Source organism: Triturus cristatus, chromosome 3_2, assembly GCF_964204655.1.
Source record: "Triturus cristatus chromosome 3_2, aTriCri1.1, whole genome shotgun sequence".
Classification (NCBI taxonomy): domain Eukaryota; kingdom Metazoa; phylum Chordata; class Amphibia; order Caudata; family Salamandridae; genus Triturus; species Triturus cristatus.
In genome coordinates this window covers 353,697,498-353,719,577 of record NC_140584.1, presented here as the reverse complement: position 1 = coordinate 353,719,577, position 22,080 = coordinate 353,697,498, and the positions used below count along the sequence as shown (strand labels likewise).

At 45.4% G+C, this 22,080-nt stretch overlaps 1 protein-coding gene across 2 annotated transcripts in view; it reads right to left on the bottom strand.

Annotated features, from left to right (window-relative positions):
* Window positions 1-22,080, bottom strand: part of RRAGC (Ras related GTP binding C) — a 99,493-nt gene that overhangs the window by 2,239 nt on the left and 75,174 nt on the right. For both annotated transcript variants that reach the window (XM_085647868.1, XM_085647869.1), the window contains one exon: window positions 20,278-20,426. In XM_085647868.1, coding sequence (XP_085503994.1) covers window positions 20,278-20,426 — 149 coding nt within the window. The remainder of the gene's footprint in view (window positions 1-20,277; window positions 20,427-22,080) is intronic.

Here is a 22,080-nt window from a genome sequence, read left to right as displayed (position 1 = left end):
TACATTAAAAAACCAGTGGTTATCAGTGGTTACACATTTTCGCGCCATTAAAAACAACTGAAACAGTGTTTTTCCCATGTTTATGGAATTGTAATTTAATTTGAATTATTTCTTGCTTTCTGCACTGATAGTAAATGTGTATAGATAGCTTGTGCACAAGGTATATGAGGTCCAAGTACATTTTTACTGCACCAGAATGGACTACAAAGTCAATAGCATTCTACATTAACTCTGAAGATTGTAAAGATGCTTTCAGCATACCATCTAGCAAGTGACAAGATCTCTTACAGGGAAGCACTTCAGCTCCGGTATCGATTTTGACAGACCATCATGCAACTTTTTCACATACCTAGCTGAATTACTGCAAATGCAACCAATATCACTCCAATCTTTATTGAACTTGGTGGGATTTTTTTTTCAGCAGCATTCCAGTGACACTGCTTTTTATGTGTACCAAACGTCTGGTGTCATGTTTTCACCACTATCTCAGATGCTTGGTAACAACATTCGTTTAACATATACCTTACAGTGCATCTTGCAATGAATGTTTAAAGCTTGGAGTGTTTGGCAATTCACTTACAATCAATACTGACTCACTAGAAAAGGGGGCTGATGTATCAAATGATTTCTGACATTCTCTGTCTGTGAGTGAATGTGATGGTACATATTAGGAAAGATTCTTATGAAATCAGCCATTTTACCCATCAGTGAAATCAAATGTAGCCAAAATATCAAATATGATTTTGATATGTCCCGATTCGCTACAGTTGATAAAGTAACTAAATAAGACCTGAAACATGCCTCCAAACACTGCATCTTTAGACCAAAGATCACAAAACTGAAAAAAGTAGAAGGAAGAAGAGACAATGTTTTAGTGACATCCCCAAACAACAAAACTCAAGCAGAATAATGTTAGACAAGTCTTTCTTGATGCTACCTTGTATAACAAAGTTACATTTTATTGGCCCCTTCAGGAAGAAATACAAATATCTCTTTCGCTCATCTTTTCCTTTCATTGAATGACATTTAGTTTGGAGTTGCAATGGTGTTTTTTCAGTGTTTAAAGGTTTACACCGGTGATGGCTACTTTCCTTTCGGTGGGATTTTATCAGTTATTATAGGTTTAAACTAAAACCAGATAGCCTATGGATAATTTAACTCCCCATTACCTGTAGCCAATGTGTTCAGGTCCCCATCTTGGTCACAAGTTGGACATTCCTGCCTTGCAGAGGGAAAACAAGAATCAGCAGGGCTGAGACTCCGACAAACAGTGACCTTGCAGTGAAAGCAGAGTGTTCCTCTGATTTTAACACAGAAATGCATGTGAATAAATAATAACAGCATCCACGCTTCTGTGTGGAGGTCATTGTTTATCCTCTTGTGATAGTTGTGTCACCTTATTCACGAACAATAAACAACATTTACACGTTGGACGTTTAGGCCTTGAACTAAATGTTCACGGTATAGTGATAGTGTGCCTACGAAGTGTAAACGTAAGTAATGTAGTTTTTGAGAAACTAATCCTGCACTGTCACGCAAGCAAATGTGTGTCAAAAGTCATTGTGTAGAAATGAAGGCAACTTAAGGAAAGTGTGCATGTAAAATGGCAGTGTTTCTTCTTGGGCTTAACACAGCCATGTGATCGGAGTTGGGTGGGCGGGGGAGATTCTAGCTGCTGGCAGTTTGTTGCTGGGCATTCTTGCTTTCAGACTGAGCTAGAGACTGTGGGGAGAGGACACTGCCCTGGGTATTGATGGAGGTCCTGGACCTGTGAGAGTTGGCCCCACGCCTGCCTCAAGACAACACCAACAAATCCTTCCTTCACAATAATCACAAGGTGAACCCCCACAGCAATGCACACAACTTAGGGTCAGAGCGATACTCCCGAGGACATCACCCGGGCTCATCACTAAAGGCTTTCTCCTACAACTCTTTCAAGAGATCTAGGATGACATTAGGGGGGTCAAGACGGACCTCAGTGGGACCTCGATGAGCATATGGCACAAACTGAACAATCTATGGCCAAACGTAAGCGTGCAAAGCACTGCATCAAAGTATCCTTTAACTGGAGGATCAGCAAATTAGCTTAAAGGAGAAATTAGAAGAAGATCTTGAGAACAGTTTTGTTGCAACAATGTATGCATTCGGGTAGTCCCAAGTAGTGTTTCAGAGGTCCATTTCCCGGGTACCTCACACTTTTTGCAAAGCCATCTTGGAAAGAAGTAATGGCGACCCCATCAATGTGGACAGGGTGAATAGAGTGGTGCCTCTCTTCAGAGTAAGGAAATACACACCGGATGGTCTAACCCACATTCACTGCTTCACAGAAAAGGAAGAGAATATGCTCAAAGAGTGTTGAGGTTCCAGCTTATTCAATAGTGCAAAGCTTGTCCTTTTTCAGGATCTTTTGGCTACCACCCTTGCAAAACTGTGTAGCTTTAATCCTGTTACTGACTTTCCAATGTCTTGTGATAAAAACTATAGATGGGCACATCCTCTCTGCATTATCTATACTTGGGAGAGCCGCACACACGTCACAGCCTCCCTCCAGGTACAGATCCTGAATGTATCAGCTGGCAGTCTAGTGGCTCTGGCTGGCAGAGAAATTCCTGGCATGAGAGGAGGAGTCAGCCAAGCTCCAGCTTCTGGAACACATTAAAAAGACGATCATTGATGAAGCACGAAGGGCGAACAACAATCAGAGGAGTGTGGTGGCCCCGGTCCAGCAAGAGGGGCCATGGACCACTTCCGTGGGGATCCCTACTGCTACTTAGGGCTTCCCCCCTTTGCTTATGCCGGGCAGGGCAGGGGTGGGGTTATTTCATAGTGTCATCACTGCCACTCCCCCCCTCCCCCCCCCCCTTCTCGTTTTCTTGCCGGGAGTTGGAAGCCTCCATGCACATGATATGTTTTCTTACTTTGATGGTTCTATCTGGTTTGCCTGCACCCACTGTTGGGCGATTAATGATGATGTTTTTACAGTTCTGAAAGTTTGCAGTTACTGCAACTTGACCACTACATAAACTTAACTGAAAGCAGTCAACTATAAAGTTAGAGGGTTCCAAAAAAAAAAAACTAAAGTCCCGGGCAAATAGGTTAAATTTACTGTATTTGAGCACATATTTACTTTCTCTGGGAAGCTCATCTCTGAGGGACAGACACACAGGCTGCGATCCCAAGCTTTCCAATGGTAATGAAACACCTCTTCTTGTTCTAAGAAGGCAGACACAGCAGTTCTACCTGCCAGCTCAGTGCACTTTACTTAACATATTTGTTTGGTTTTAAACTAATGCCCAAAACCCTGGGAAAAACGTTTTTTAAGGGGCACACCCCAGATGATTGTTGCTTTTTGGTGAAGGTCCTTAGTGTTGTTCTGCATGCCTCCAGGAAAGATCACACCAGTGCCATGGCAGGACCCTGAAGCTACCCTCGGAAGGAGGGGGGGTGGAGTTGGCATGGCTTGCGGCCTGGAGTTGCTTAATGCTTGGCATACATGTCGCCCACTCAGTATAGATTACTCCCACTACTCACCCGCACACTGCACTTCTGCTCGGATCTGCCTTCTTTTGTAGGACAAGAGACTTGAGTACACCATAGCAGAGGCAGACTAACTTCCCCAAACTCCCACTGATCACACCAGTGTCTTGCTGACCCTTCATTGGGAGAGGGTGGGAGGAAACAGCAACAGGGTGCATGGCCCGTTAAAGATTCCCTTCTTTGAGACCTGCTGGTAGTGTCCAAGATCCACCAGAAGTTGGCCCTCAAAGCAGTTATAAGGGGGAACTTCATCCAGGAAGCAGCTAGACTTAAGCGCACACGTGACCTTACCAGATCACAGTTTACTTCAGAATTATTGGCCCTTGAACAACAACATAAACGTTCACCATCCAAAAAACTCTGGTGGAAGGTCTTGGCAGTACGGGGTCAGTTACACACACTGGAGCTAGACAGAGCCAATTATATCTTCACTAGATTTTGGGCCTACTTCCATGAGTGGGCCAAAAGAACTTGGTACTATGTTTTCTCACAAACTGAGGGCACACCAAGCCCACAGGTTTACTGTTGAAATCCGAAATGCTGGCACCATGCACATTACCACAGTCGGTGATCTCCAAGCCTTCTACTCCTTCCATTAGTCCCTGTATGCAGCCCTCTTAATATCCTCCGAGCGCCGCTCCTGAGATCAGTCACCCAACCTTGACTCTCGGTGGACTTTGCCGTGGAACTCGATGAACCCATCTCACCTGCCAAGGTTTTGGCAGTCATCAATCTTTCTAAAGCACATAACCCCAACTGGTTTAGCCCTAGTCTTCTATAAACGTTTTGCTACTCAACTCCATCCTACCCTCACCAGCCTACCCTAATCAATACCTTCACAACCAAGAGAAGAGACACTCCATGCATGACAGACATCTATTGCGTTGATTCCCAAAACCAGCATGGACCTAACCCATTTAGAAAAGGAGGACAGGAGTCCACTGCCTCACATCTCAGCACTTAATTTGCCCAAGTGGTAAATGCAGTGCATGATAACACTTATTTTAGTAGTAGTCTCATTTTTCATCCTGGTTAGTGCAGCCTGTGCTGTGTAACTCTGGACGTGTGTGGTGGGGGCGGAGCTTGCCGGGCTCAAAGATGGCCGCTTAGTGCATTGGCTCCGCCGACCGCCGGAATCATCCGACAGGGATTTGCTGCTCCTGATGCCGAGAACCTACAGAAACGATTACGGCAAACATCGCCTGAGCAGCGGTGATTCGATCGATACCTTTCTGGGGCTTGTGGCTACAAGGGAGTTCGAGCTGCGACTGCCGGGAGAGTCACAGGCTGCGGCTTGGAGGTGCACCCTTCTAGAGCATTGGCGCTTTCGTATGCGCGCTGCCGAGACCTAGAGGAAGGCCCGGAGGATCGCCTGGGCTGCATTGGCCCTGTGGAGCCGGGCGCTGGAATCTGCATGCCGGTGCGGTGAGGAGTGCTGGGGGCTCTAATATCGGGCAGGGGTCGGGCTGCTGATTGCTTCCTCCCCCGTTCGCACGCACTGCCGTTCAGCTCGCGAGTACGGCCTTGTAGGTGAGATCGTCCCCCGCGCCCTCCTGCTCGATCGCCCACGAACTGTGCAGCTTCACTGGTGCGGGACTGAGGTGAGGGCTACGTTGGGCCTGTCCTCCCGGTGTGCCCTTTGAAGGGTTGTGATAGCCCGACACACGAGCCCCGTATGGGGGCTCAGGGAACTGACTGCGACGTAACGGGCCTCCTTGTGACTGCACTCCGGCCCTATATATTGGAGCAGTGCGGGACACTAGGGATTCTAACCTGGTGGGGAGGCTGCTTTTTGGTTTACTTTCCCTTCCTCCGCTCGTACGCTTGGCCCTCCGGTTTGCCGGCTGCATGGGGTGGCTGGGACCTACCTGCAGTGTCCCTTCAGTACCGATGCTCCAGGCTTGAGGCGATGTGCTAGCTTGGAGTGGGTTGCGTGCCTCACATCGGCCATGCTCTTTGTGGGCCCCTTGCTGCAAATTCGGGCCTCGTCTGCTGTGCCCCGTGGTCCTGGGGAGGAAGACGATCCCTCTGCGGATGGCCTGCTTGGATACCGACTGACCCGCTTGGTGGAGGGCGATTGGGGCCTGTCTCCCCTCCAGACTTCGCTTTATTTGGCATGTTGACGCTGCGCTGTGGAGTCTGGTGTGGCGCTGAGATCTGACTAGACGTTCACCACTTACAGCTTATAATGTCACTACACTGTTTTTAGGCCCTGTATTGCATTGTGAGCTGCACATATTGCAGAGAGAGTCTCCTGCGCTAGCTGGTCCATCGAGGCTGAGCTTCACGCACATACCAGTGGAGTCTGCATTATCTGACACTGAACGCCCAGCTGAGGACACTATATGGGAAATCAAGTCCATTATTGCATCAATGCAGAAAGGTCTAAGGGCTATAGACGCCAAGATCGACACCCTTACTTACAGAATGGACAGGACGACGGAACGGGTTGATAAACATGCAGAGCGCCTGGATATGGCGGAACGCCGCATTACGGAGTCTGAGGAGGCTCAATCGGACTCCAATGCAGTACAAAAAAATATGGAGAAAACCCTCATTGCCCTACAGGATAGAGCTGAAGATTTAGAGGCGAGATCGAGGCGGAGCAATCTCCGCATAATGGGCCTTCCGGAATCTACTGTGACAGGCAATATGGAGCTGTTCATTGAAAAACTACTCACTACACTACTGGGAGCAGAGGTCTTTCCGCCAATGTTTGTGGTAGAGAGAGCACATCGCTCACTTGGCCCTAGGCCATCTCCTGGAGCCCCCCCTCGCCCTATTATAGGCAAACTTTTGAATTACAGAGACAGAGATACTGCGCTCCGTAGAGCTAGGGAGCTCGGCTCGTTGCAATATGAAGGCCCACAGATTTTCTTGTTCCCTAACTTCACCCTGAAAGTCCAAGAGTCCAGAAGGCAAATTGCACCCGTGAAACGTAAACTACATTGACTATGCAATGCTATACCCGGCGCAGCTTAGAGTACGTCGAGATGGCAGACAACAGATCTTCACGGACCCTCGCTCCCTCCAGAAGGCCCTCAAGGAGAGGGGCAGAACAGACGGGTCTTCCAAGCCACGAGATAGTGATACACAAGTTGATGCTGCATCTGGAGGCCTAGATGAGAATGACTGATAAGGAACAGATGCTGCGCCCATTTGCATGTAGTGTCCATTAAAATGCCTGTAATATTTGCTATATGTTATAGAACTGTATTGTCGATAGTCAAGTTACAGTCAACCACTTTATTAGGCAAACAAAGTGACTTTGTTTACATCCTTTGGGCACCTTACTCTCCCAAGTGCCGTTAAGTAAATAGTTATGCCGCTAACAATCTGCAAAACGGGTTATATAACCTATGAACCGGTGGTCTGGAGTAGACAAGGACAGATGATGGACTCCCGGGCAACATCTGCCCCAATGCGTAGCACGCACTTTCTCACTGTAAGCACTTACTTTAATTTTTGGATTGTGATTTCTATTGTTATGTTTTATCAGGGAAGGATGGGAACTCGACTTTGTATTGCTGGGGTGCGCAAGGCATGGGTGGGGAGGTATGGGGATTGTTTGGAGAGTTGGATATTTTTTTCTTATTTTTCTCTTTTATGGATCACACGCTTTATTCTAGCATTCATGATGGGAGGAGTGGGGGGGGGGGGGGGGTTTTGAGCAATTCTCATTGTCATGACGGAAATGCAGACTAGGGCGCGCTTGCCCAAGCAAATGTCTTTTATGACATGGAATGTCCGCAGTCTCAATGACCATCGCAAGGTGCGGAAAGTTATTGCCTATCTGAAACGAAAAGTGATTGACATTGCGTTGTTGCAGGAGACTTATCTACTCCCGGGCTCTGCGCTGCTTACTGGAGGAAGGTTGGCAGGGACTTCACATGCGGCTGGTTTCACTTCTCATTCTAGGGGTGTTTTGACTTGGCTCAACCCTAAGGCAGGTTTCCAATAAGATCTATTAATGGCAGACTGCTGGCCGATACGTATTGTCCCGTTGCTATAGCCCAGAGTGGGAATTTCTGGTGGTCAATTCATATGGTCCGAACTATAACGATCCGGGGTTCTATCGTTCCTTGCTTGCCTTACTTAGACCGCAGTTCCCTTCCGATATTCTGGGGGGGTGATTTGAATTGTATAATGGATACGACGCTAGATCGCTCGAGGGGCCCTATTCGCCCCCTCTCAGCCTCGACGAGGGAGGTGATGGCTATCGCTTTGCAACTTCAGTTGACGGATGTCTGGCGGTCGCATTCGGGAGACCGTGGGGGGGGGGGTTGTTTACACATTACTCCGCGCAACACGATATTCATACCCGCATTGACTACTGGTTTATTTCGCAATCCTTGTTGCCCAAGGTGCAGACCTGTTCTGTCCTGCCCCGCTCGTATTCGGACCACTCCCCGGTCACGATTGCGGTTGCTGTGCCCAATCGTTCCCCTCCCCCATTTTTGTGGCGCTTCCCCCCCCCATTCGTAGTTAGATTCCGTTTTCTATTCAGAGCTCAGTGGGGAGATCTCAGAATACGTCAAGTTTAATGTGGGTTTGGACGACTCATTTACCACAGTATGGGAGGCGTTCAAGGTCTTCATCAGAGGCGTAGCCATTAGCAAACATGCGGGAGTTCTTTGGGCTATTCTGGGTCGTCTTACTTCCCTGGAGTCCCGTCTACTGGATCTGGAAGCCCACCTCTTACTCACTAATGACCCTGAGTTGCAGGAGCAACTTAAGACCATGTTGGTTGACTTCCATGAAGAGGCGGACAGCGAGGTCAAACATATGGGCAAGTATGCTTCTGCTACAGCCTACGGAGAGTCTGATCGACCTGGTTCAGTGCTGGTGGCCATGGCCCGGCGCAGACTTGCTGCTGGCGATATTGTTGAATTGGAGAGAGAGGATGGATCACTTCTGACCGGTCGCACGGACATTAATGCTCAGTTCCCCTCTTACTACCAAGAGCTGTATAGCTCTAAACTTGCCCCTAGCGAGGAGGACATCGCTACCTATCTAGAATATATTCAGCTTCCCTGGTTACAGAATAGGCATTGGGAATTTTTGATGCACCCTATCGAGGCTGCAGAGGTACGTCTCGCGTTGGGGTCAATGCAGGAGGGCAGCGCTCCAGGGCTCGACGGCCTTACGGTTGCATTCTAAAAGGGCTTTACCGATCTCCTTATTCCTCATCTAATCTCTCTATTTCATGAGAAGGCTGCGGACGGTATTATGCCCCCGTCTATGCGAGAGGCATTGATCATTACTATGCTAACGACCAATAAAAACCCCCGTAAATGCCCCTCGTATCGTCTGCTTTCCCTGATCAATGTGGACACGAAGCTATTTGCGAAGGTCCTGGCCAATCATCTGTCGCCACTTCTCCCTCAGCTTATAGATCCTGAACAAGCTGGGTTCATTCCGGGTCGCACGCTATAGCACAATATCCGCACGGTTTTTGGGGCTCTCCAGTATGTCCGTCCGGAGGTAAAGGCCGCCGCAGTTTTTTTAGATGCCGAGGCGGCTTTTGACTCCATTGAATGGAAGTTTATGTACGCGGTGTTACGGCGCATGGGTATTGGTGAGGTATTTCTACAACTGATCTCGGTACTCTAAATTCTCCACTGGCTCGAGTGCGCATGGGTGACGCGATCTCTGCCCAGTTTCCTATTATGCGGGGCACCAGGCAGGGGTGCCCACTGTCTCTGTTGCTGTATGCTATTGCTGCAGAGCCTCTGCTGCGGGCATTGTGAGAATATCATGGGCATAGAGGACTTCGGTTTCCTCAGTACAATCTCATTACCTCTGCTTATGCAGACAATACTTTTTTATATATTAGAGATCCCGAAACCCACCTGTCGCCTGTGATACGTGAGGTACCGCGTTTTGGTGGCCTCTCAGGCCTTAGGATAAAATGGGATAAATCCATTATGTTCCCCCTGACTCCAGCCACCACTCAGTTTCTACTTGATTTCCCGCTCCAATGGACCACTGAACCGGTGCGCTATCGGGGCATTCAGGTGCATACAGACGCGGACGCGATAATTAAAGCCAATTATGGTAAATTGATTGATAAGCTTTGGGATGATTTAGATACGGCTCCCACTGTCCCTGGCAGGTAGAGTCTCTTTAATGAAAATGATCGTACTTCCCCACCTGCTCTTTCTCTTTACGAATATTCTCATAGTAGTTCCCCAACACGTGTTTCGCGAGCTCCGCTCCCTGACGGATAAATTAGCATGGGCTGGTAAGTCTCCTAGGGTCGCCCTGGATACCCTCATGCTGCCGTACACCGCTGGTGGATTGAATGCCCCGAATTTAGAACTTTATTACAGGGCCGCTCAGGCCTTTCATGCGCACAGCTGGGTACACGGGCCCCATGATTTGCCCCATCTTCACATTGAGAAAGTAGCTGCGGCCTCGCACTCCCTCCCTCATTTCCTTATCTAGACCCCTTCAAGGCGCTGCAGAATACTGGATTAGATTAACTCCGTCGTCCACGCGTGGAATGCATTACTTAGACTATATGATGGGGCGCAATTATACGCTCCCCGGATGCAGGTTGAATGGTTCGTACTTAGCTCGGAGAAAGGAACTCTGGACCCCCTCAAAAAAACTCTGCATACAGAAAGTGGGTGACCTCTTCAGACATGGGCAGTTGGGCACATGGGAGGAGTTGGCAGGAGTAGATAGTACACATTCGCCCCTGACCAAATTTCACTTCTTTAGAACTCGACACGCTATGTGGGCGTTGCTGGGGGAAGAATTGCAGGAGCCCTTGGTCATCCCTCCATTCACGGCTCTGTTGAGTGCGCAGTCCCCCTGTAAGCTGATTTCCAAATTATACGCTTCAGCTCTGAAAGTGAAGACTTCCTCCCTTAACAAGGTTAGTCAAGCATGGCAACTAGATGTAGGTGTCCCCATTACAGATGACATATGGATCTATTGCTGTGAGAATACTCGCAAGAGTGTATTATTCCCCCCTACGTTTATATGGATTAAGGAACAATGATAATTGTGAGCGGTGACATGCGCCGCCTGCGGGTTTCTTTCATCAGGCATGGCAGTGCCCACAGGTACAACTCTATTGGGGATTAATATTTCCGAAGCTGAACGATATTCTGGGGTTATCTCTGGCTCCGGATCCCTACTTGCGCTCCTGGGCTATACTAAACCTCTTAAGAAAAGTGTACGTAAATTGGTTGCGATGGGCCTTCTCCTTGCCAAGCGTCAGCTAGCGTTGCGCTGGATGAGAGGTCCGCTGCCCACGGTAACAGAGTGGAAACACGACATGGTTTACTGTAACACCCAGTCCGATGTCTATAATGAAATGATTCCTCCTGCCAACTGCCCGAAGAGCTTCTGGGGTATGTTTGCTCAATATCGAACTACACAACAGGCAGCTGCCGACTCTCTCGAGGATTAGTGTTTTATTGTATATATCTGTTGTCTTCTTTTCCCTGCAAACTCATTGCCTTAGAATGTTTCCGCTTATTTATTGTATTATTTTGAGCTGTTTTCACATCCACCAGCACTCTTTGTAATTGAATTGACCCTCACTGGCTGCAGGTGCATCAACACAAGCTTGTCAGTTCATTAGCTCAAGGAAGCCTTTTCAGCAGGAGCAGGGCGGGCGCACACTGCCTCACATACCAGCACTCAATTTGCCCCAATGCATCATGGTAAATGCAGTGCATGATTAACACTTATTTCAGTAGTAGTCTCATTTTTCACCCTTGTTGGTACAGCCTGTGCTGTATAGCTCTAGACACAGGTTTCTGGATTCATCCCTTCATCTAAAGGGAGGAAAAAGTAATTTTGGGGGTGCTGACGAATGCTGCTGAAAATCTTCTCAGGTCTCTGTACCAACAAGGGTGAAAAATGCCACTCAAGTAGGCGTTAGCATGCACTGCATTTACCATGATGCAGTGGGGCAAACGGAGTGCTGGGATGTGAGGCAGTGACCTCCCACCCTCATTTTGTTTGAAAAGGCTCCCTTGAGCTAATGAGGTGACTAGCTCTGGCTGATGCACCTGTGCCCAGTGAGTGGCACAGAGACCACAGAAGACTTCAAGCAGTTTGGGATTCTGTTGCTGTCAAACCTAACGTTGTCTCACCTCTTTTCCCTCTCTCTTCATATCAATCGTAGACAGCACATAGATGCTTCGGGCCAGCCGACACAGGTCTTCCAGATACGGAGAGAGAGGGATGGCTTTCACCTTCAGGACTTCTACGCTGAGGGCCAACTGCAAACCTTCGAAGAGATCAAACATGAATACGGCATTCCAGAAGCCAAGCACTTTCATTACCTCGAGATTTGCTACTGGGTTTCACCCAGTAGTGTCAAAGCTCATGATACAAGAGCACCTTCACTCTTTGTGAAATTCCTCTTGCACCTCTCCTCCTTCAAAACTTGGAGCTTAATTTAGAGTTTGGCACATGTGATACTCCATCACAACCGTGACAAGATATCCATCCACCGTATTACAAGAGCATTATATTCAGTGGATCTTGTAATACAGACGATGGGACATCAGTCACGTTTGAGAAGCAAGTATCCTATTCACCAAACTCTAAACTAGGCCCACGTCTTTGACATCTACAGCATACTCAACAAACAGGCAACAGCAAGTAAAATCGTAGTTTGATTTACACTGGGAGAAAGATCTTAACATTACATTAGATGTCAAACAGTGGCAAGAGGAGTTCCTCTGCACTAACAATTTTGCTCGCCATGCCCATGGCAAGTAGATCCTCTATAATAGTGTTATGCTGACATCTTGCCAAATCATCAATTCCACATACCCAGAGTCTTGCAGATGAGGAAACATAGGCACCCACATGCACAAGCTGTGGTCATGTCTCCGACTGGGAGACTTTAGGGATGCTATTTTTCTTGCCATCTCCAAGATCCAGGGCTGAAACCTAGACAAGCTCCCTGAACTGGCCCGCTTAGTAGATCCTTTGCAGGATACTATCCACTCCATTCCAGTGGAGGCAAATAAATATCCCATCTCATCCTCACTGCCAAGCACACCATTTCTTCTCTTTGGGGGAAACCAACCACCCCTCCATGTGAATTTCAGTTCCACAAGCTCTGGAATCTGCTGGGGCACAAGACAATTTCAAATAACTTGGTGGACACATCTCAGATCTTTTACAAACTATGGTGTCCTGTCCTTTCATACTTTAATGCGGGGTTCCAGGATAAGACATGTCTACGAACACTGGGATGCTCGATCATGCACTGCTGCCTCGCTTTAGATCCTTTGAAGCACTAGATACTGATGTGTAATATATTGCTGTTTACCATACCACTGTTCTGGTGTGGGGATGGGATAATATGTAAGGGAGGTGGGAAAAGAGGTTATTGTTTGAGGTGGTTTGACTGCAGGCATGGTTGTTTATTTGTAACAGCATCTATAAAAAACATTAAAAGTAAAAACTAAGATAGTAGCCTCAGATCGATTCACAGTAACAAGGCAAGTGCATCAGACAGAATATAGTAGGGACAATGATTGGCCTCAATTGAATTTAGAAGGGCTCCACACTTTAAAAATTATATTGGTTTGTGAATTTAATACAATATTTTATCACTTGTGTATTTGTTTGATGAAAACTGGCTTCATAGTCTTTTGGTATTTTTTTGCATTTTTAGTTCAAATTATTGAAAATGCTTAGGACGGTGTCCCAGCTTTCAGTAATTACTCAGTAGGTCCCTGGACTCCAATACTGATTCAATAGGTGCCCCAGGGTCACAGTGATGGTTAAGTAGGGGTCCACAGAAGTCAAAAGGGTAAGAACCACTTATGTAGAGTATACCAGTGGTGGAGAAACACACTGAAATAATAAAGTACATGCCTCGAGAAAGAGACAACTTGATATCGAAAGTCAGGCAACAACCAGAAACTTGCATTTCCCCCATGGGAGACAAGAACACTAGTAAAGACCTTTGCCACATTTCAATTCATACATGTAAGAGTGATTGGAGTGTTGAATCTCACAGCAGCAACCACGTTACAAAAACTGATTTAACATCCCCCAACAACCCACGAACAACCTGCTTTAAAATTTTCAATTTCCTTCATATATATTTACAGTTTTTGCAGATTTTTATGGATAAATATGCAGAGAATATAATCAATTTACCAATCTGTATTTAATTTAAATTTGAAGGAAAAAAAAAAAAAGAGAACAGACATGCCAATTTTCTCTCACACTCTTTTGGGAATTACATATCGGTCAATTCTACACAAATCGACATTAACTTTTCCTGATCAGTTAACTCATTAAAAATAGGCCAACCATTTCCATTATTTTCACCAAAATATCTTCTTGAACAGCCAGCTCATACTCAACTTTCTGAATTGCCTAATTACTCACCCACATGACAGTTATATTTCCCACCTGCTTCTCTCTACAATCAAAGCGATACCAAAGGAGATGATGGACGGAGCGTTTGAGCAAATCAAACGCTCACCCCCAGTCAACTGATCTGGGTTGAATCCATCATCATTCTTTAGCTCACTCCACCACCCCAGTTCAGACATGGCCATATGCAAATCAGTCTGACCCTGTGCCTCATGGAAACAGTCCAGCCCGAACTGCCAAGCCATGTCTTCCCTGGGCCGTGATTTGCATATGGCTGGGTCCAAACTGGAATGGCACGGTGAGCAAAAAAACGATGGATTTAGGCCCAGATCTCTGTACTGGGGTGAATGTATGACATTGTTCTGCATTCTGTCCATCAACAGTTCTTTTTGCATCTCTCTACAATCAAGCTGCCAGATTCCTCTACCAGTGGAAATATTACAACTGAAAATGTAAATCTTGTAATCCATCAATTCATCCACCAAACCCCACACCCCCCCAAACACAGGTTAGGTCTCATAGTAAACACAAAACCCTAAAAGAAAAACTCGATATACTGAATGACTCATGAAAAGGCTAATGTTCTTCCCCTCTCAACTACTTTGAATCGCCCAAAGCTAACAATAGGCAAATGGCACATGTTTTTCCTCTTTCCCGTTTAGCTGGGTAGAGACAGCGCCTGAACAGCACCTAAACCCCTCAGACTGGTATCAGCCATCAAAATACCTTTTCTGTGTACATAAAAAAGTACTCAATGTAGGTACACCGACCATTTAATTTTTGACCCAGTCAAAAGCACTGACCACTCATACCTTGTTTCATCACCAGCAACTGATGTATATAATACTAGCAAAACTGCAGATGAACTGAGAATAATACACCAAGATATGTTTGCACTGAATATTTGTCAGAATGGCCAGATCTAAGTTAGGTCTTCCACCATCACATGAAATTGTACATCCACAATATGACACAGACCCTACTTGGAAAGGATATGTTTTCTTTTGCCTACATGACCACTTCTCTCTTAGCAGTTCAAAACCTCATTTAAGACTCCATCATACTCCTCATGGTTCTAGCCATAGACTATTGTATAATATTGACAAAACAAACTTCATCTACATTCCATATCCCTCAATGGAAAAGGGATCCACGCGGATGCTTCCAACACAAGGCCAAAGGGCACCGTATGAAACTGATAAAGAATCAAGCAATGTGACAAATGAAATCAAAGGTTGGCAATCCTCTTAAATTATTGCCTGGTGGTATGGTGAAGATATGTTCATTAAACTGCCGACCTGAGCTGCTCTGAAATTTCTTCATTGGCTCCTGATTTCATTAGCCTTTCCAACTCTTCTTTAAGTAGTTCATGCATAAGATTAGGGACACTTTTCACCGCTTGAACTATAAGTTAGCCCTCTTCTTTAGTACTAAATTGTTTATAATCATAATCTCTCAAACACCTTCTGGATCCTCTCCACATTTCCAAACCTGATCTAAACAAACTAACATCTGTTCTGTGGCACTGTGATTTCCCGCTTTCCTAGCAAATGGTCACCCTTCTACGCCAGATACACTTTACCAACTTCATCTTTCAATCACCAAAAACATTTTCCCGCCTCTGATTACCAATAAGGCATCACTACTTTCTACTTCTCACTTTCTTTATTCACTTCACTCAAATCCAATACATTTCCTTTTACCTACTCCTGTAGTTCCACAGCACAGAAACAAACAGTCATGGGCAATGAAGCTTTCTTTCTACCCCCTAATCTACCCTCACCGTAAACAGAACCTCATTGACACTACTTCCGCAAATAAACTAACTGAAATCCATCACTTCCCTGTGCCAACTGGGTTGTTTCAAATGTCAGTCCATAAAGAAACTTCGAACCACAGTCTTGACACTTCACTCACTCATCAGGGGCTAGTGGTGTACTTGTGCCTAACCCCTGCACAAGTGGTTACTCAGCACTGAAATATTAATTATGTGGATTTGGGGGACTTGTTCAACCAAGTGTATTGCTATGCCAGAGGCACCTGAAAGCGGAGAGGCACTTAATGAAGATCAGCTTCATCACCTGCACAACAAATGTCTGATTTTCAGCGTTCCTTCAGAAGATGCCGACAAGACATTCTCTGAATGATACTTCAGTAGATGCTGGAATTGTTTTTCTATCGCCACCAACTGCAGCTGGTCCAATTGAAGATTTTCAGTTGTCACAAACCTACTTACCTGTCTCTTCACTAACCTACTACTAAGAAAGATCCCTTTCCTCCCACTACGTAATATTACCTGCTATATCCTAGCTGTGTTGAGGTGTCACCAAGTTGGCAGCTGGGCGAGACGTGTAGCTTTAAGCTCAGTCTGAGGCCCTGCATGACTCACCATTTATCCAATACAGAGGAGAGGCACCAGATCCTATGAACTGCTAGAGCGCTACAGCTGATGAGGCGCTCTGTATGGCGGCCCACGACCAGTGGATGGGCAGTCCTCTTCTTGCTGAGTTAGCAGTGCAAAGGCCTGGATGCAACGAAACAGGAGGAGCAGCTACAGTCCCGGTTACTGGAGCTACGGCGAGGGTAGCCTGCAGTCTGCTTTAGGTGGTCTTGGGCCGCAGACATTAATTTGAGGATTCGCAATTAGGTGTCCCTGCCAGTTTTCAAGTGTGGGCGACAACTGATCGCAGCGGGGGTGGCAGCCAGCAAAGGCGTGAGCAGCTCCTGGAAGTGGAAAGCATTGCGCCTGGGAAGGTTGGGGGTTCGTACAACAACAGTACTTCCTCTGTCCTCAGCCTCCCTGGAAATACCCGCTTGTTTTCGTTACTGCAGGCTTTCAAAAAGGGACATTTTCTGAGCTATAGTGCATTAATGCACTTTGGAGGAGTCGGTGCCAGAGAGACTTGAATGCTACTTGGAGCTGAACTGGATCTTGGAGCCTCTGGCAAAGGGTGGGTGTGTTCATTCCCCCCCGCCACCACAACTACACTTCACCACACCCCAACCTACAAGCCACCACATCACCCGCTGCCACCCACACAATAAAGACATTTGAAATGTGAATCTTACTGTGCATAAGGGGTTAAAAGCGATACTGGACATGAGGTTAGGCGCTAAGGAGAAAGGAGTTGCTGAACAATGGTCATCTGTATGCTCTCTGGTCTGTCACGCTTGCGAGTTTAGTGCAACGAGGCCTCTGATGCACACAGCAGAGCTGAGTGGGTAAATTAGTAGACTTTTGTGTTCGGGCAAGATTCCAGCTATGCATCCGTAAGTGCAGGACACTTGGTCTGCCTTCAGAAGATACCTCAATAGAGCTGAACTTTAAGGTGTAGCTAAGCAGTGGAGGGGGTAAATATTTGGCACCTCATACTCTGTGTCACAGAGGCACCCTGATATGGATCGCCCCCCCATCCCCATATCCCCTATGCGGTGAAACACAGCAGTATTGACCCAGAGGGTGGGTATGTTGTGCTTGAGGGGCTGTTCGGTGGGGAGCTAATGTCTGTGTTGCTGTCTACACTCCAAATGTTAATCAATCGGACAGCCTGCCTCCATTATTCATACAGGATTTGCAGGCCTCTAGCAATTGGGAAGGTGGAGGCGATTTTAACTGGTTATGTGACACGGACTTGGGCACATCCAGTCCACCCCTCCCTGGCACTGTGGGTTTTAAATTGATGCTCTATTTTCAAAAGTGGATGGAACATAGGCAACTGCACAAGGTGTGGTGACTCAAGCATACGGACGCATTGGAGTACTCCTTCAATTCCCTGGTCCACCATAGCATACTAGAACGGATTTATTCTTCTGTGACAATGCATTGTGGCCAAATGTAGCTGGTGCTAAATATCTAGGCCGCACACCTGCAGACTGCTTCACTGAGCATACTTTGGTGAAGGGGCAGGCAGTGAGTCCCAATAAGGAAACTGCTGGAGTAAGGCATTGTTCTATACCCCATTTCAGGAGATAGGCGAAAGGGAGTTTTGCCTTAGATGACACTTTAAGGTGGTCATTCATGGGCAGTGTGTTTAGAGTCTGAGACATACACTAAATAACGAAGGTGTAACGGGACATCCGAGAGTTAGAGAATTTACTGTCTGCTCGGCCTGAAGGAGGGCTACGTCTTAAAGCTCTGAGGCAGAGGCACTCCTAGTTGATGGAGAATCTGGAGAGGATAGATTATAGAGTACATAACTAGGCAGCACACAGAAGGAATGTATTGGGCAGGGAGATGGCCTTGCTTCTGAAATCAGAAGTTTGGAAGACATCAATTGGGGTGATCGAAACTACAGAAAATGTAAACACAAACTCTCAGGAGGTAATCAACAAAGCATCTGAACAATACCATAAGTTTGAAGAAAGCAGGGACTGGGACTGAGCCTGTCCTTCAAGATTACCTGTGCAGCATTCAAGTATCCTGGGTAGCCTCTATCTGATGGCGCACAATAGGACCCTGGGTATGGGTGACCTGCCCATAGAGATTTATGCTGATTGTGCTGACACTTTAGCACCCCGCTTGTTGTCAATAGATCAGGCTGCAAAGAGTCTTTGATAGATGCCCCAGTTTATGAGGAAGGCACTGATTTTAGTCCTTCTCAAATAGGGCAAGGACACATTAGAAGGGCATTCATAAAAGGCCTCTTTCATTGATGAATCAAAACCACAAGGGGGTCCTCCTTGCCAAGAAATTCCAATTACTCCAGTCTTTCAATGCCCTGTTCTATGATGACATTTTATCTTCAGCGTATAAAGCATTCACCACCTCTGTGGGTTGCACTGTATAAATTAAATCGACCAGAGGTACAACTGAACTCTGAAAACAGAGTCTTTAGCCCACTTAGACAGCTGACAGCAAGTGTTCAGTTACTTCATGCTCTTGAGGTTTATCTTCATGTCAACACAACCTAATCCCGATACTCCAGGATTCTGAAGAATGTTGTTACTTAGTAAGCCACATTTTATAGAATAGTCTCTTGATGTCTCCCTTATTCTGTGGAAAAGCCTACATAAATGCAAAGTCTAGTCCTTGGATGATGCCTCAAGTGACCAGAGAGGGGTTTACATTGTCCGTGAACAACTAAAGTTGATAGCTAACCAGACAATTGTTGAGCGGATGTCCACACGGACTCGCTCTCTCTATCCCCAACTCCCTTACATTCCATCTAAAAAAATGCCCCAAACAAAAGACATAGTACACTCATGTGATCAATGAATAAGGACTTGTCTCTCTCAAGAAAGACAAACATGACCTTTATCAACTACTCCTTCGTAACTCACATTTAAAAAAATAGATTTATAAATGATGCACCCAAAGAAGAGAATTACCTGGTACATCCTAAAACATGAAGTTAACATCATGCTTATCAAAGTAAAAATACTCACAAAAATAGTTCAGGATTTGGTTTTGAAAATTGATATTAATTAAAATATAGGTTTCATGTTAAGAAACAGACTTAAAACCAGGGTTAATCTAAGTGTGTAGCTTCATATCAGTCAAGAATACTCGCAATTTGAAACTGCTCCTAGTTTCTTCAAGAGTGGTACGCGGGGAGTGGATGAAACCAAGTATGTGAAACTAGTTAACAAAAATATGCGCAAGGCAGTCTAATTATCAAAATATATTTGCTACCATCAAACTGTATCTAGAGCTCCACCAAAAAGATGTGTAAAATAGTTACAAACCAACCTGATTGTAAGGCAAGACATAGGAATTTGCTTAAGGAACTTGGGGAAACCTTTTTAAACAGCAAAATGACAGTTACAGCCTAGGAAAAACAGGAAACTAATCAACCATGTTCCTCTCGAAACAAATGCACAGAAAGCAGCTAACACCAAGACAATGGTTCTTAACCTGTGCTTCGTGGACTCCTGGGGGTCTATGACGCCTACTCAGGGGGTCCATAACTGCTTAGAAAATTAAATATATACAGATTAATCAAGTGTACATAAACAAAGAAGCAAAATTAAAAGTGTAAAATGTTACGTAAATGTGAAGGTATTTACAATTAGTGGCTAAAAACGTAGTTCGTACCCTCAGACTGATTCATGGGAGCAGTGCAAGTGCATCAAACTGAATATAGTATGGAAGATGGATGGCCTTAATTGAATTTAGAAAAGCTCCAACCGTTCCACTAAAATGTATCTTTTTTATTTGTTAATTGAATAAAACATTTAATAATTTGTGCATTTGCTCGATGAAGGCTTGTTTCCATATTTTTGTGTATTGTTTTACAGTTTAAATCGACATTGCTTAGGCTAGGGTCCCCAGATTCAAATAATGGCTCAGTGGGGGTCCACATAAGTCGAAAAGTTAAGAACCACTGCTCTAAGAAAAAATCGTTTATGCAGAGAAAAATAGCAAATTATTACCTTTACGCTCAAAGCTTTCTTCCCTAAGTATGCAAACCAAAGCAAGAAATTTTGTCACTTCCTTTAGGTAGAGAACTGTTGTGTTGTTTAGTTTGATAATTGCCATGGATTCCTTGTCATATGCACTTCCGGTTCCATCTTCTTTTAAGCTATTTACAAAGAATACAAAACACATAGCGTGACAAAGGATTACATTCAGATTCATATTTTCAAAAATGTGACAAAACAGTACACAAGTAAAGTTCACCAGGCATTGCAAATATGTAACAAGTGTATGTCAAAGTCAATACTTTCTTTAAGAATTAGCTGCATTACATAATGTATTATTAAATTGGGATCTTGCACCAAATGTTTCTTATACTATGGTAGCTAAATCGTGTGAAGGAAGGCCAATGGGATTAAAGAATCAGTTACTTACCTTCGGTAATGCCTTATCTGCAGGAGACTAGCTGCAGATTGCTTACCCTAGAATCAGACTGGACCCAGAATGTTTTTTGCAGTTCCCTTGCATGCCGGTATGTGGCATTGTTCGGCTCCAGGTGACGGTGACGGCATTGTCTGGACCTTAAGTGACATGCATAGGCGCAAACCCAGCAAACTGACCTGAGTTCATGACTGTTTTTCTACAACAGAGCATGGGGCCAAACTGAGGTAAAATGACCTGTGTGACAAGGTGAGGTCCTAAAGGATTTCGTTGATGTGAAAAATACATTTTGCAGAACAGGGAAGAAGAAAGGGTTGGTAAGGAATCTGTGGCCAGAGCCTCTTTACCAGACAAGGCGTTACCGAAGGCAAGTAGTTTGTTCATCTGACAGAGACTTCTTCGCGCAAATCCTTAGAATAGATACCAAAGCAATCTCTCCCCAGAGGTGGGTCTGGGGACTATTACACTAAAAAGTCCTAGGGGACTGAACAGGCAAAATGCCTATCTCGCCAGAGATGACTGTCTAAACAGTAATGTTTGGCAAACTTGTGCAATGATGCCTATGTGGCTGCGTGACAATGTCCAGAACTGGGACTCTTCGAGCTAGAACGGTGGTTGCTGATTTAGCTCTAGTGGGATGAACTCTCAAGCCCTCTGGGTTGTTTCTTATACACTGAGTGGCATATTTTTATACAGAGGACAATCCATCTGAAGATGGTTCTATTGTGGATTGCCTTTCCTTTCATTGCACCCACAAATCCAACAAAGTGTTGATCAATCTACAAGAGGTATATATTAAAAATGTGACTCCACAACATGATTTTGTGACTGCATATACCTTCTGGCCAATATAAGACAGTGGTCTGTCAGGCATATTTAGATTCTTGCAATTAGTGGTAAGCGTGTGGTCAGATAACAGGAAACAGAAATGGGTATGGGCAAAACATAAAATACTACATCGAAAGGTTAAATTATAAAGTTAAAGATGCCTTATTGGGCAATACTAGGATGTGTCTAGCAACTATCTGGTCTAACAGAGGGATCCTGCCAAACCCTGCGATGGAAAACTTCAGTAAGTTTCACAGGTACAAACCACCTGTGACCATGAACACCCAGCATGCTGGTTCAAGGAAAACATGTGCCTGTGGCTTCAATTTAGTACCTAGGCAGCAAGTCTGAATCAAATCTCAGAGACAGAGTTGCTTGTTAGCGCACTTTGACAGACACCAGCATTTATTACAGGTTCTCGTTTGTCATGAGAAGACACATTACAACAGGACAACGTACTCCCTTTCACATGCCGATCAGTTTAAGAGGGAAGTCTAGCCAACACATTGTGGTGGACTAGTGGTGAATGACCAATTGGTTATATTGAGTTG